General features: G+C 38.8%; 1 protein-coding gene across 6 annotated transcripts in view; it reads left to right on the top strand.

Moving 5' to 3' along the window:
• The window catches only part of Nme7 (NME/NM23 family member 7), a 173,403-nt gene that overhangs the window by 20,402 nt on the left and 135,970 nt on the right, over positions 1 to 17,031 (top strand). For all 6 annotated transcript variants that reach the window (XM_015491864.2, XM_048810071.1, XM_048810072.1 and 3 more), the window contains exons 2-3: positions 12,714 to 12,821; positions 14,485 to 14,651. In XM_015491864.2, coding sequence (XP_015347350.1) covers positions 12,819 to 12,821; positions 14,485 to 14,651 — 170 coding nt within the window. In that variant the 5' untranslated portion in view covers positions 12,714 to 12,818. The remainder of the gene's footprint in view (positions 1 to 12,713; positions 12,822 to 14,484; positions 14,652 to 17,031) is intronic.

The following is a 17,031-nucleotide window of genomic DNA, read 5'->3' on the forward strand; positions in this document are numbered from 1 at the left end:
TTGCCGCAGTCTGGCTGGGCAGAAAATCACGAGCCACTCAAGCAGGAACAAAGTTTATTTTTTGAAACTGCCGCCAATGTCCGGTATCGCCCGGGCAGATTTTTTCCACCCACGCGGCCTCCTCCTGGACCCGCGGAGAGAGCTCCTCCCGGACCCGCAGAGAGAGCTCCTTCCCCGGAACTCCCTCCTACTGTACTTCCCCAACCAATGGGAACTCTCCAGGAGTCCTGTAGCCGGCCTAGGTGAACAGCAGGAGTCCAATATCCATATGAATGCAAATCTTAACATAATCATATCATCTCAATGGCTAGCTGGCGTCACCTTTCAACCAAAAATGCCATGCATCATATACTTGGCTCTTAGCAGAAAAGGTTGTACATTCCTTTGGTTTATATCTCTGAGCTTTCATCTATCCCAATAAACCTTAAAGTTGGTCTTTTCATGTTATCTTATATTTCTTGGGAGTTCTGTTCATGGTCTCTAAACATCTTTTCTCCATAGTCAACTTTATTTTCAAAATTATATATTTTGTCTTCACTACCTAAAACTCTGTCTTCAAAGTAGTCTAGGCTGTGGGTTATGCTTTCCATTGAATTTTTAATTTGGTTTATTAATTACTTCATTTTGAGAATTTTTTATTTTTTTATCTTTATCTCTTTATTGAAGAGATCTTCCACTTCCTGTATTTTCTATCTGATTTGACTCCTTACACTGTCCTTTACCTTGAAGATTAGCTTAACTGTATACATTCTAAACTCCTTCTCTGACATTTCCTCCACCATGGTATTGATGGATTCTCTTACTGAAGTATCTTGGTTTTGTTTGGGTAATTTGTTCCCTTGTTTTGTCATGTTCTTTGTGTGTCTACCCATCTAATAGTGTGGATCTGAGGCAGTAGAGTTTCTAACATGTGGTTTTATACAGTATCTGAAGGTTTTCAGTACTTCACCATTTAGGGGGAAACAAATAATAACAACCAATGCAAGCAATATACAGTATTAAACCAAATAGCTCCTGCTATGACATCTACAATGTTAAATGTCACAATAAACAGAAATGATATGATCAGTTATTGCCTACATAAAAAGAGTAAGTTTGCAAAAGTGTTTATAGTTTTGAATGGTGGACAGGGAGAGAACAGAAGTGATGTAGGATGTGATGATTATGGGAGAGGAGAGAAGACAGAAGTAAATAATTAAAGGAAGAGTGAAAGAGAACAGTAGAGATTAGCTGTTAGCAGAAAAGAGAGACAGAATCATGGGACAAAGATAAGTAAGATAAATAAATACACACACACACACACACACACACACACATATATATATATAGTAAAAATTTAACAATAAAAGAATATAAAACAAAACTGAAATATACTAATTAATCATCCTAGTCCTTAAAATATTAATCCATGAAAAATAATTGGCTTCAAAAATGCTAGAAGTGAGAAAAAAACAAATGTGAATATGTATAAATATCCATGCACCATTAAGGATATAATTAAACAGGAAAAAAAGAAAGGAAAAAAAAATTTAAAAAATCTCAATGAAAAGTTAAAGAATTGTTTCCAGTGGAGTTCATTAGATTCTCAGCTTCCCTTTTCAGCAGTGGGCCATTTTTAAAAATCTTGTTGAGTAAGTCTGGTTATAGATGAAGGAATTGGCTACTTTTTCAATATAATATCAAAGCTTTTTCTTTGTAGGGAGATGGTGTTGTGAAAGTCTAGGTCCAAACTCCAAAAGTCATTTTCAAGAGCTTAAAAGTTTTGAAAGCTCCTGGAAATAGTTATTGTCTATCTTTTCTTTTGGTGTTTATTTATCTGATTTATTTGACTCCTGTGTAGAGTTGCAAGTTCTTCCTGCACCACATAATTAGAATTCAAGGGATTTTAGAATACCACTGCTCTCTACTTTTTTCTTTTATGATAAAAAATAATTGTTCATATTGTTTTGCCTGATGTTATGACAAAATTAGAACAATTAATGCCCACCATGAAAAGAGCTTCAAAGGGGCCACTTCGTGGCAACTTGGTCTTTTGGGAGAGTGACTAATTTGGTTCATCTTTGGTTTAGGCCCTTAAATCAATACTCTCTTTAATAGTGACTTTTACATAATTTTCTACATGTAGTGCTATTTAATGGGACAAAGCCTGGGTTTTGTTAAAATCTGTAGCACTAAGGTTTGAATTTTGTTGTGTAACCTTAATCCATTATTCAAAATTTCTGAATTGACTATTCATGTCTGTAAAATTGGGATATTATCTATATTATCAGTTTGAGAACAAAATCATATAATGATATAATGAACCTGGCACTTACTAGGTGCTCCAAAAATTGTTAAATTATTATTGTTATTGTCAAGATCAAGGTTATCATTTATTTCTTAAAGTTTGAATGACTTTCCTATTACTGATTCATTAAATATTCTGAAAAGTACTTTCCAGTGTGAGGAGTAGGAGAGGAAGGAAAGATATTTTAACAGAAGAGAGGATAAAAAGTATCAGGGAACATTCCTGATTTGTTGTTGTTTTGGGGAACTGCTTGTTCACTGATGTGCATTGGAGTTTAATGATGGGAGAAAAGGTTAACAACTGATCTAGAAGATACTTTCTTTGCTTTCATAAGTTGAAGAACATTGTCAATGCCTCACATCCTCTATATTCTTATTGACATGTATTCAAATTATACTTATTTTATATCCTTATAAGACATTATTGTTATTTAGTGTAATCGTTATTTATTTATATTTACCCACATAGTTATTTTCCCATTATTCTTAATTTCTTCAACTCTTGTAATCAACTGGTGACATTTTCTTTCTTCCTTTAGAACCTCTTTTAGAGGGGGGCTGGGGTTGTGGCTCAGTGGTAGAGTGCTTGCCTAGCATGTATGAGGCACTAGGTTCACCACATATAAATAAATAAATAAAGGTTCATCAACAACTAAAAACATCTTTAAAAAAAAATAGAACCTCTTTTAGACTTTCTTTTAATGTAGGTACATTGGTTATGAATTTTCTTAGATTCTGTTTTATCTAGAAATGACTTTATTTCATCTTTAGTTTTTGAAGGATATTTTTGCTAGTTACAGAATGCTACGTTGGCAGTTATTTTTAGAATTTCCACTTTCTTTAGAAAATGGATTCTGGCTTCCTCGTGAAATTCTCCATTCTGACATGTGTTTTCTACACCTATCATTGTTATTCTAAAGCCTTTGTTGGATAGATATAGGTAGTCACAGAACTCTTTCTATTGCCCGTTCTTTTTTTTTTCCTTTTCCCTCTTGGTCTTATTTGGGGGTGTGTCTGGTCTGGTAGTTTATCACTGGAGACTGGTCTTTAGGTATGAAAGGTTGTGAAGTTTTTGAGACACAGGGGTGTGGGATGGGGAAATAGTACCTCAGTGTGGTCAGGGGCTAAGCATTGAGTGAACACAAAATTCTTTTTCAGACTTTAGTAAGGGTTAGTTTACCTCTAGTTTACCCATGCTCCTAAGGGGTGAGTTTTTTGGAGCCACAACAAACTGTTAGAGTGTTTACCAGGGGTCTTCTCTTTGGTTAGTTTGAACTCTTTATTTAGTTTAAACTCTTTAACTTTTCTTTCCTCATCACTGTGAGATTACAAAAAGCTCTGCTGGCTTGAGTTCACAATTCCATGCTCCCTTTTTCTCCAGAGTCTTTGCTCTTAAGTCCCGGCTGCTTTGAAAGGCCCACATGTGGGTTTAGTGTCCTTATCCCTGTGAAATTGCTACATGTTCTGCGGGCTCCTCTACTTCCTGGCAGGAGCCCTCTGCCAGCTTCTTGGAGTCCTCAGGGTTAAAGCAACACAAAGATGGGCTCCCTGAAGTGAGCTTCCTGACTTCCTGGATCTTGGTGCCTCCTACCTTGGCTGCCTTGGAAACTCTCCAGCATCTTCAGTACCCACTTTTCTAGTTGTTCTCAGAAAGTAGCATTGGTTTGCTATAAAGATGCTTTGTTCCTTAATTTATTTTCTTTGTATTAAAACCTTTTCTGGATAGTGTGTTGTGCAAAATTCTGCTACCTAACTCAGAAAAAACCCTCTGTGGACTGCACAGCAGGGAGTTCCTTGAGACTTCCTTGCTGTTCTTCAGTCAGATTTGTGTTGTGATCCGTCAGGTCCCCCAGGCTTCCCTGTCCCTCTCACAGAGATCAACAAGTTTGGTGGCAAGGCTACTTGGGGAGATGGAATTACCAAGTTTTCATTTGCTATATTGGTTTTCAAATGCATCATCATTTTTTCCATTTTATAATTTCATTTATTTTAGAGAGAGATTTAAATTGTGTTTGAGTGAATATTTTACTATGGATTTTAAAAAATAAACAACAAATATTTAAAGTTTTAATTAAAAGGAAAGTGCAATGATAAAATATACAGTGAAACCTAAACTGAAACAACCTGAATTGTTAGAATAAATATGAAAAATTCCATGAAGAAAAACTTTTGCAAATGTGATAATGTGTCATAAATAAAAAAAAAATAATTAAAAAATGTGATAATGTGTCTTGGGCTGAGGTTGTGGCTCAATGGTTCAGCACTTGTCTAGCATGCATGAGGCACTGGGTTTGATCCCCAGCACTACATAAAAATAAACAAATAAAGGTATTGTGTCCAACTACAACATATATGTGTGTGTGTGTGTGTGTGTGTGTGTATATATATATATATATATATACACACATATACACAACATGTATATATCCATCTACTATATATATATATGTATATATATATATATATGTAAATGTGATAATGTGTCTTATTTTACATTTGTTTTCTCTTGATTAATAAGCATTGGATAATGTGTTTTTTTGGATGATTGTGGGAAAAATAAAAGTGTCTTAAAACTGCTCATTTGCGGGCCGAGTTCCGGCTCCCGGAACTTCCCTAGACCGGGGCTAGGAGCCCGCGGAAACTGCTTCTCCGTACGGGTCCTGCTGACGGCCGGTCAGGACTCACCCGTTGCTTTGGTTGCCCGGCAAGAGGAACGAAATGCTGCCATTCGCATAGGACACCAACATGGCAGAGATCTGATGTCAGCAGAAAGCGGCAGAGGAGAGAACTTCATCAATTCCAGCGGTGACATAAGCAGTTGGTCTCCTGGTAGGGGGGGTGAGGCACAGACACCCGAGTCTCCTCAATTTGTCGTTGAGCCAGAGGGGAGAAGCCGGGCCGCTGCCAGCGCCCGGAGCAGGCCCAGCGGCTCGCCAGCGTGGTGACCGTGTGGCCCCAATTGGAGAGGAGGCGGAGCGGAGCCACCACTCGCACCCGCAAGGTGGGCAGACCCGCGACCCAGTGGTACATGGGCGTGGTAGGAGGGGCAGGGCAGAGCCGCCGTTCGCGCTTGCAAGGTAAACAGACCTGTGACAGCCGGGCAGGTCAGGCCCAGTGGCCTGCCAGTGCGCTACACATGTCACCCCAACTGGAATAGGGGCAGAGCAGATCCTTCTCCCACGCCCGGATCAGGCCCTGCCAGTGTGGTGGTCACGTGACCCTAATTGGAGTGGGGGCGGAGTGGGGGCAGAGCGGAACCTCCACTCGCGCCCGCAGGGTGAGCAGACCAGTGATCAAACTGCAGATCAGACCCAGGGGTCTGCAGGCGTGGTAGGAGGGGCAGGGCAGATCCGCCGCCCGCGCCTCCAAAGTAGGCAGACCTACAACAGACCGGCGGATCAGGCCCAGGAGCCTGCCGGCATGGTACAAACACCACCCTAATTGGAGTAGTGGCGGAGCAGAGTCACCGCCCGTGCCAGGAACAGGCCCAGCGTCCTGCAGGCGGGGTAGTCACGACACCCCATTTGGAGTAGGGGCAGAGTAGAACCGCCGCCCGCGTCTGCAGGGTAGGCAAACCTGCAACCGACTGGCGGATCAGGCCCGGTGGCCAGCCGGCGTGGTACACTCGTCACCCCAATTGGAGTAGGGGCAGAACAGAGCCGCCGCCAGCTCCCAGAACAGGCACAGTGACCTGCCGGCGTGGTAGCCACGACACCCCAATTGGAATAAGGAGAGAGCAGAGCCGCCGCCCGCACCTGCAGGAAAGATACGCAAGCAGTATGAAAAGACAAGGAAAGAAAGGACCACAAGCAATGCAGGTCAACGCAACTTTAGAAGAGGTAACAGCTGCAGCAGATGGAATGTCAGATAAAGAATTCAGGATATACATGCTTCAGATGATCTGGAGTATCAAGGAAGACATTAAACAGCAAAATCAGACAATGAAAGATCACTTCGACAATGAATTACGCAAACAAATCCAGGAAGCAAAGGATCAACTATACAGGGAGATAGAGGTTATAAAAAACAAACAATCAGAAATCCTAGAAATGCAGGAAGCAATAAACCAACTTAAAAACTCAATGGAGAATACTACCAGCAGAGTAGAACACTTAGAAGATAGAACATCAGACAATGAAGACAAAGTATTTCAACTGGAAAAGAACATAGACAGCTCAGCAAGACTGTTAAGAAACCATGAGCAGAACATCCAAGAAATATGGGATAACATTAAGAGACCAAACTTAAGAGTCATTGGGATACAGGAAGGTACAGAGCTCCAAACCAAAGGAATGAGCAGTCTATTCAATGAAATAATACGAGAAAACTTCCCAGACTTGAAGAATGAGACAGAATCCCAAATCCTAGAAGCCTACAGGACGCCGAATGTGCAAAATCATAAGAGATCCACACCTAGACACATTATAATGAAGATGCCCAACATACAGAATAAGGAGAGAATTTTAAAAGCTACAAGAGAAAGGAAGCAGATTACATTTAGGGGTAAGCCAATCAGGATAACAGCTGATCTTTCAACACAGACTCTGAAAGCTAGAAGATCCTGGAATAACATATTTCAAACACTGAAAGAAAATGGGTTCCAACCAAGAATTGTGTATCCAGCGAAATTAAGCTTCAGGATGGAAGATGAAATTAAAACCTTCCACGATAAACAAAAGTTTAAAGAATTCGCAGCTAGAAAACCATCTCTTCAAAACATCCTCGCCAAAGCATTACAGGAAGAGGAAATGGAAAATAACAATGAAAACCAACAGTGGGAGGTAGGACAGTAAAGGGGGGGGAAATAATCAAAGAGGAAAACAAACCATGTTTAGTAACAGAAATAAACAAATATGGCTGGAAGAACAACCCATATCTCAATAATAACCCTAAATGTTAATGGCTTAAACTCACCAATTAAGAGACACAGGCTAGTAGAATGGATCACAAAACAAGACCCAACAATATGCTGCCTACAGGAGACGCATTTGATAGGAAAAGACATACATAGGCTGAAGGTGAAAGGTTGGGAAAAATCATATCACTCATATGGACTTCGGAAACAAGCAGGAGTGTCCATACTCATATCAAATAAAATAGATTTCAAGCCAAAGTTAATCAAAAGGGATAAAGAGGGACACTACATACTGCTTAAGGGAACCATACACCAACAAGACATAACAATCATAAATATTTATGCCCCAAACAATGGTGCAGCTATGTTCGTCAAACAAACTCTTCTCAAGTTCAAGAGTCTAATAGACCACCATACCATAATCATGGGAGACTTCAACACACCTCTCTCGCCACTGGACAGATCTTCCAAACAAAAGTTGAATAAGGAAACTATAGAACTCAATAACACTATTAATAACCTAGACCTAATTGACATATATAGAGTATACCACCCAACATCAAGCAGTTACACTTTTTTCTCAGCAGCACATGGATCCTTCTCAAAAATAGATCATATATTATGTCACAGGGCAACTCTTAGACAATATAAAGGAGTAGAGATAATACCATGCATCTTATCTGATCATAATGGAATGAAACTGAAAATCAACGATAAAAGAAGGAAGGAAAAAGCATACATCACTTGGAGAATGAACAATAGGTTACTGAATGATCAATGGGTTATAGAAGACATCAAGGAGGAAATTAAAAAATTCTTAGAGATAAATGAAAACACAGACACAACATATCGGAATCTATGGGACACATTGAAAGCAGTTCTAAGAGGAAAATTCATTGCTTGGAGTTCATTCCTTAAAAAAAGAAAAAACCAACAAATAAATGATCTCATACTTCATCTCAAAATCCTTGAAAAAGAAGAGCAAAACAACAGCAAAAGAAGTAGAAGGCAAGAAATAATTAAAATCAGAGCTGAAATTAATGAAATCGAAACAAAAGAAACAATTGAAAAAATTGACAAAACTAAAAGTTGGTTCTTTGAAAAAATAAACAAAATCGACAGACCCTTAGCGATGCTAGCGAAGAGAAGAAGAGAGAGAACTCAAATTACTAGCATACGGGATGAAAAAGGCAATATCACAACAGACACTTCAGAAATACAGAAGATAATCAAAAACTATTTTGAATCCTTATACTCCAATAAATTAGAAGATAGTGAAGGCATAGATAAATTTCTTAAGTCATATGATCTGCCCAGATTGAGTCAGGAGGATATAGACAACCTAAACAGACCAATATCAATTGAGGAAATAGAAGAAACCATCAAAAGACTACCAACTAAGAAAAGCCCAGGACCGGATGGGTATACAGCAGAGTTTTACAAAACCTTTAAAGAGGAACTAATACCAATACTTTTCAAGCTACTTCAGGAAATAGAAAAAGAGGGAGAACTTCCAAATTCATTCTACGAGGCCAACATCACCCTGATACCTAAACCAGACAAAGACACTTCAAAGAAAGAAAACTACAGACCAATATCTCTAATGAACCTAGATGCAAAAATCCTCAATAAAATTCTGGCGAATCGGATACAAAAACATATCAAAAAAATTGTACACCATGATCAAGTAGGATTCATCCCTGGGATGCAAGGCTGGTTCAATATACGGAAATCAATAAATGTTATTCACCACATCAATAGACTTAAAAATAAGAACCATATGATCATCTCGATAGATGCGGAAAAAGCATTCGACAAAGTACAGCATCCCTTTATGTTCAAAACTCTAGAAAAACTAGGGATAACAGGAACATACCTCAATATTGTAAAAGCAATCTATGCTAAGCCTCAGGCTAGCATCATTCTGAATGGAGAAAAACTGAAGGCATTCCCTCTAAAATCTGGAACAAGACAGGGATGCCCTCTCTCTCCACTTCTGTTCAACATAGTTCTCGAAACACTGGCCAGAGCAATTAGACAGACGAAAGAAATTAAAGGCATCAAAATAGGAAAAGAAGAACTTAAATTATCACTATTTGCAGATGATATGATTCTATACCTAGCAGACCCAAAAGGCTCTACAAAGAAACTATTAGAGCTAATAAATGAATTCAGCAAAGTGGCAGGATATAAAATCAACACGCATAAATCAAAGGCATTCCTGTATATCAGCGACAAATCCTCTGAAATGGAAATGAGGACAACCACTCCATTCACAATATCTTCAAAAAAAATAAAATACTTGGGAATCAACCTAACAAAAGAGGTGAAAGACTTATACAATGAAAACTACAGAACCCTAAAGAGAGAAATAGAAGAAGATCTTAGAAGATGGAAAAATATACCCTGTTCATGGATAGGCAGAACTAACATCATCAAAATGGCGATATTACCAAAAGTTCTCTATAGGTTTAATGCAATGCCAATCAAAATCCCAACGGCATTTCTTGTAGAAATAGAGAAAGCAATCATGAAATTCATATGGAAAAATAAAAGACCCAGAATAGCAAAAACAATGCTAAGCAGGAAGTGTGAATCAGGCGGTATAGCGATACCAGACTTCAAACTATACTACAGAGCAATAGTAACAAAAACAGCATGGTACTGGTACCAAAACAGGCGGGTGGACCAATGGTACAGAATAGAGGACACAGAAACCAATCCACAAAACTACAACTATCTTATATTTGATAAAGGGGCTAAAAGCATGCAATGGAGGAAGGATAGCATCTTCAACAAATGGTGCTGGGAAAACTGGAAATCCATATGCAACAAAATGAAACTGAATCCCTTTCTCTCGCCATGCACAAAAGTTAATTCAAAATGGATCAAGGAGCTTGATATCAAATCAGAGACACGCCGTCTGATAGAAGAAAAAGTTGGCTACGATCTACATACTGTGGGGTCGGGCTCCAAATTCCTCAATAGGACACCCATAGCACAAAAGTTAATAACTAGAATCAACAAATGGGACTTACTCAAACTAAAAAGTTTTTTCTCAGCAAAAGAAACAATAAGAGAGGTAAATAGGGAGCCTACACCCTGGGAACAAATCTTTACTCCTCACACTTCAGATAGAGCCCTAATATCCAGAGTATACAAAGAACTCAAAAAATTAGACAATAAGAGAACAAACAACCCAATCAACAAATGGGCCAAGGACCTGAACAGACACTTCTCAGAGGAGGACATACAGTCAATCAACAAGTACATGAAAAAATGCTCACCATCTCTAGCTGTCAGAGAAATGCAAATCAAAACCACCCTAAGATACCATCTCACTCCAGTAAGATTGGCAGCCATTATGAAGTCAAACAACAACAAGTGCTGGCGAGGATGTGGGGAAAAGGGTACACTTGTACATTGCTGGTGGGACTGCAAATTGGTGCAGCCAATTTGGAAAGCAGTATGGAGATTTCTTGGAAAGCTGGGAATGGAGCCACCATTTGACCCAGCTATTCCCCTTCTTGGTCTATTCCCTAAAGACCTAAAAAGAGCATGCTACAGGGACACTGCTACATCGATGTTCATAGCAGCACAATTCACAATAGCAAGACTGTGGAACCAACCTAGATGCCCTTCAATAGACGAATGGATAAAAAAAATGTGGCATTTATACACAATGGAGTATTACTCTGCATTAAAAAATGACAAAATCATAGAATTTACAGGGAAATGGATGGCATTAGAGCAGATTATGCTAAGTGAAGCTAGCCAATCCCTAAAAAACAAATGCCAAATGTCTTCTTTGATATAAGGAGAGTAACTAAGAACAGAGTAGGGACGAAGAGCAGGAGAAGAAGATTAACATTTAACAGGGATGAGAGGTGGGAGGGAAAGGGAGAGAGAAGGGAAATTGCATGGTAATGGAAGGAGACCCTCAGGGTTATACAGTGGAGGGGGTAGAGAGAGAGGAGGGGAGGGGAGGGGAGAGGTGGGGAGGGGGGAGGGTGGAGGATGGGAAAGGCAGCGGAGCACAACAGACACTAGGATGGCAATTTGTAAATCAATGGATGTGTAACTGATGTGATTCTGCAATCTGTGTATGGGGTGAAGGTGGGAGTTCATAACCCACTTGAATCAAAGTGTCAAATATGATATGCCAAGAAATTTGTAACGTTTTGAACAACCCACAATAAAAAATTAAAAAAAAAAAAAAAACTGCTCATTTGCATTATAGTTTATGAATCTAATAGAAAAAATAAGAACCCAGCTAGATCATCAAATGGCAAATCCAAAATTAGCAACAAAACTCTTCAATTCCCTTCTTTCTTTTTTTTTTGTGCTGCATTTTATTTTTTTATTTGTTTTAATTAGTTACACATGACAGTACAATGATCTCGACATATCATACATTTGATTCAGATGGGGTATAATTTCGCATTTTTCTGAGTGTACAGGTTGCAAAATCATATTGGTCATACAGTCACATATCCCTTCTTTCTTATGCAGCTACTTGCTTGTTATAATGAAAGACCTTTGGAGCTGGACTATTTTTACTAACATACACAGTGGGAAATCCTTCATAATAGTCAAGGAAAAGGGGCCAATCTCTGACTTGCTTTAAAATTTTATTCTCTGTATTAACCTTCAGATTGTACCTCTTAGACCTCCAACTGTAGGAAGCTTAAGTGACCAAAGGTACCAATGGTTATGCTCTGAAGTGCACTGCTGCTTCTGAGCTTTGGATCTGTCCCTGGGGCTGCTCCCAGCCAGTGATACAGAGGAGCAAGGATACTAGAACTGCCGCCTCCCTGGGACTTGGGACACTCCTCTAACAGATAGCTGACTGGAGCACTCCCAGGTGAACTTGCTGAAACCCTCCTAGACTGCACAGCAGGAAGTTCCTTGAGACTTCCTTGCTGTTGTCCAGTCAGATTTGTGTTGTGATCTGTCAGGTCCCCCAGGCTTCCTGTCCCTCTCACAGGAATTTCCTTTAATGAAATGCATGTTCAGCCTGTCTTGGCTTCTGTTTCTCAGAGGTTCTAGACTAACACATTCTCTTATATTTCTATAGAAAGATACTGTTGTGAAATTACCAAGGAGAGAAACAATGTTTACTATAATTTTAATTACAATAGTATTCTAGTATTCCTAAATTCTTAAGTTTAGGAAAGTTAAAACATCCTGTAATTGAATCTCTCAATTTTTTTCTCATATTAGTTTACTGTTAGTTTGTATAAGCTTGCTTTCAGAAGGACTTGAATTGTTACAGTAGTTGGATTAGGAACTCATGTTCTAAAAAATGTCAGTTTACTTAGGGTGATTGGATGGTTGGTCATGAAGCCTATTGAAAGTTCATAATTCATCTTTAAAATATCTAAGGTATCCAGTGAGAAATTAGCAGGAAATATTTCTGAGGGCATGATATTTTGTTAGGAAGGAGAATAGTTCAGTATGATAGTAGCAGATTGGTTTTTTGCAAATATTTGGAAATTCTCACTTTCATTTTATATGACAAGTGCTTATGTTTTATGTTACAGTGCTAAAATTCTTTTGTTTTTCTTTCCAGAATCATAGTGAGAGATATGTTTTCATTGCAGAGTGGTATGATCCAAATGCTTCACTTCTTCGTCGTTATGAGCTTTTGTTTTACCCAGGGGATGGATCTGTTGAAATGGTAAATGAACCTTTTTTTTACTTGAATGTAGGCAAAGCAGGTGAACGTGAGACAGGAAGAGGAATAGAGTTACCTTTTATATAGTTGCTTTAAAAAATATACTTCTGTGTGTATAAATTCTTTTTTTATTCATTATAATACTGATACAAGAAGATAACTTTGTGCCTGTATTTTGTTTGTTTGTGTGTGTGTGTGGCTGGGAATCATCCTCAGGGCCTCATGTATGCTAGGCAATACTCCCCCATTCTGTGCCTTTATATATATTTTTTTCTTTTTTAAAAAATTTGTTTAGATGGAAAGTTTGGGTTGCACTCAAGTCCAGGGAGAGAACACCAGGACTTCTGTTTGTTTGTTTGTTTGTTTGTTTTGATCTGTCACATTTACCAAGGCATCCAAGTCAGAAAAGCCACTAGGCAATAGTAATATGATTCTGGAGGGAGGAAAGATCTGAGATAGATCTGATTGTTAAGAATTTAATGCTTTACAAGTGGATCAGATCACCCAGAGGTGATGAAAGGAGAAGAGTGGGACAGACAGAGGGCAGATACTGATCAAGGTAAGTTATACATAGGAGCTCATCACCATGAATCCCATTCTTTTGTACAGTTAACATGCAGAGATGGTGCAGCCTATCATCCCAGCAACTCCAGAGTCTGTGCCAGGAGAATCTCAGATTCAAGGCAACTTAGTGAGATCCTGTCTCAAAATAAATAAAAATAACAAGTGGCTCTGTGGGAGAGCCAGCGTGTTCCATGCCTATATTTTTCATATAAAAAATTGGAATATTTTTATCAGAAAACTGAAGTAGGATTATTCATGTTTTGGATTAAGCAATAACTGATAAGTGGTTATAGATAAAGGTATCATGGTCACAAATATCATCACCAAAAGTTGTAATCTCTGCAAAAAGTTAAATTGAAGAGGATTGAGGGCCCTTTTTTACCATTTCATTGTCCCTTTAAGAAGTAGGTCTATTTGGTATTAAGAATGTATATGCAAGAAAATAGAAATTTGGGCATGTTGGTCTTCTCTGGGATTTCATAGGACTAATTTGTTGAAACAATTTGGCCATAAACAAATCTTTGTTTAAGAATGATATATGTGTAATAAAACACTTTTATGTTATTACTAGGTTGGATTAGGAAGTACAGAATTTATAATATACAAAATTGGGATTTGGGTTTGGTATGGTGGTGCATGTCTGTAATCCCAGTGACTTGGGAGCCTGTGGCAGGAGGATTGCGAGTTCAAAGTTAGCCTCACCAAAAGAGAGGTGCTAAGAAACTCAGTGAGACCCCATCTCTAAAAACAAAATAGGGCTGAGGATGTGGGTCAGAGGTCAAGTACCCCTGAGTTTAATCCCCAGAACCCTCCACCTTAAAAAAAATTGTGATTTATGTTTGCAGCAAAAAATAACCTTTTTTAAAAACATTTTTTAAATACCTTCATTTTATTTATTTTTTATTTATTTTCATGTGGTGCTAAGTATTGAACCCAGCGCCTCGCACGTGCCAGGCGAGCGCTCTACCGCTGAGCTACAACCCCAGCCCCCAAGAACCTATCTTTTAATATGCTAGAAGTAAGAATTATTTCTACCTCATGATAAGGTTAACATTCTTTATTGATAATTATAATTTTGTTGTATTATTGTTTTTGGTTCTAGCATGATGTGAAGAATCATCGTACGTTTTTAAAGCGGACCAAATATGATGACCTGTGCTTAGAAGATTTATTTATAGGCAACAAAGTAAATATCTTTTCTCGACAACTAGTATTAATTGACTATGGTGATCAATATACAGCTCGTCAACTGGGCAGTAGGAAAGAAAAGTAAGAAAATTATTATATAACCTTCTTTTTCATTCAAAACGGTATGCATGAGGCTTGGTACCATATTTCCTGTTCCTGTTGTGTTTTCACAATGTGGAGATTTTTCAGTGAGCCAGTTAAATATTATGACATTTTTAGAATATTTGTGAGTAGATTCTGTGATTTAGTGTTCAATTAGAATAACAGAGTGATATCCGTAGTCTTAGGCAGTGATTATTTTCTGGGGAAAAAAAGACAGAGTTTTAATATGCCCATCATTTTTCATAACATGCATCTCACTTGGAATTAAGAATATTTTGATATACAAAATCTTGTTTTAGGAAAAACATGACTTATGGGAGGAAAGAGAAGCATTAAGTGTTAAAAGCTCAATGCAGGGCTGGGGATGTGGCTCAAGCAGTAACACGCTCGCCTGGCATGCGCGGGGCGCGGGGTTTGATCCTCAGCATCACATAAAAATAAAATAAGATGTTGTGTCCACTGAAAACTAAAAAATAAATATTAAAAAATTCTCTCTCTCTTTAAAAGTTCAATGGGAACTCCAAAGCAAGTAAAGTAGTGATTTCAAGGAAAGCTTTGTGGAGGTGTTTGGGCTCCATGATGAAAGATGGATTGAATATTTACCAGGTAGATGAAGTGGGGTGGAGTCCGGGCTAAATGGAGGAGCATAAGCAGGGGTAGAAGGCAAGAAATTGTACATCTTATACTGGGAGAAGCCTGTTGCTCTGCCTGGATAATGTGGTGGTTCAATTTTTGTGAATGTTTATTTTGTAAGATAGCAATCTAAGTTAGGAACAGTAGGTGTGAAGAAGAAAGAAGGAATGTGCAAGCCAGGCACGGTGGCACATGCCTATAATCCCAGTGGCTCAGGAGGCTAAGGCTTGAGGATCAAGAGTTCAAAGCCAGTCTCCGCAAGAGTGAGGCTCTAAGCGACTCAATGAGACCCTGTCTCTACATTAAAAAATACAAAATACAGCTGGGGATGTGGCTCAGTAGTCAAGTGGCCCTGAGTTCAATCCCCAGTACCTCCACCTCTTCCCCCAAAAAAGAAGGAATGTGCATGGTTAAAGAAGTGGAGTGACAGTGATGGGAGCATGCAGTGGCTGCTAATTGTTATATATGGCACAGTCTTGAATGATTTGCATGCATCTGATTTAGCCCCACGACATCATCTCCACTTGTAGACTGGGAAGTTGATGCTTAGTGATCTTAGGTAGCTTGGTGAAGTTCACAGTAGAAACCAGATTTAAGCCCAAAGTCAGTCTGAATCAGGAATGTCAGGATTCAACCAGAGGAACATGGGTAGGACCTGGAAGATAGTTGCTTTATTCTGTCTTAGTTCATTCTTATGTCTCCTTTGGCACTTAGCACATCTCCTTACACATTGCAGACACCTGATCTGTGTTAAGTAAATGAATTAATAAAGAACAAGGTAAAATTTATCCATTCTTTTTCTATTTCCTTCCTGTTTTCAAATTGTGACCTCCTTTGATCTAGTTGACAAGGAAGTTCTTGCTTAGGTTGTTTGTCACTAATGTTGTTTATTCTTGAGCTTTATTCACAGAAATAACATGTCCAATAAATATCTGAGCAATTAAAGAAAGACTTTGAGTGTTGTAAAAAGGAAAAAAAAAAGAGAGAGAAAGAAATCATATTCAGGCATTGTGGTACAGGGAAACTAGTTTGCCTTTCTTGTTCACAGTTGTATCCCTAAGGACTGTTGTGATGATACCTACAATGCTAAATTATTTATAGGATATATCCCACAAAAAATATGAATAATCACATTATTGAAAATAGCTGCTGTGTCAGGAGGATGTTTCCAGCTGGCGGCCATTCCTGTTCCTCTCTTCATCACTCCCGTAGCGTGTTGCTTGTGTGGTCAGCTTCCTGCTACATATCTTAGATAAATCAGCCTATAAAGAGGAAAGGTATCAGCCTTTGGCCAATTGGCCTCATGGCTTTAGGCCTGTGGTGGCATAGCACATCGCCGTGAGAGCAATCCGAAAAGAAGGCCATTCTCCTCAGGGTTGGGAAGAAAAGAGAGGAAGAGGAAGGGCCTGTGGTCCTACTACAGTCTTTGAGGACTCGCCCCCACTGACCTCAAGCCCTCCCACTAGGTCTTTTTTTTTTTTTTTCTTATTGGTTGTTCAAAACATTACAAAGCTCTTGACATATCATATTTCATACATTAGATTCAAGTGGGTTATGAACTCCCATTTTTACCCCAAATACAGATTGCAGAATCACATCGGTTACACATCCACATTTTTACATAATGCCATACTAGTAACTGTTGTATTCTGCTACCTTTCCTATCCTCTACTATCCCCCCTCCCCTCCCCTCCCATCTTCTCTCTCTACCCCATCTACTGTAATT

Source organism: Marmota marmota, unplaced genomic scaffold (assembly GCF_001458135.2).
Source record: "Marmota marmota marmota unplaced genomic scaffold, marMar, whole genome shotgun sequence".
NCBI lineage: Eukaryota > Metazoa > Chordata > Mammalia > Rodentia > Sciuridae > Marmota > Marmota marmota.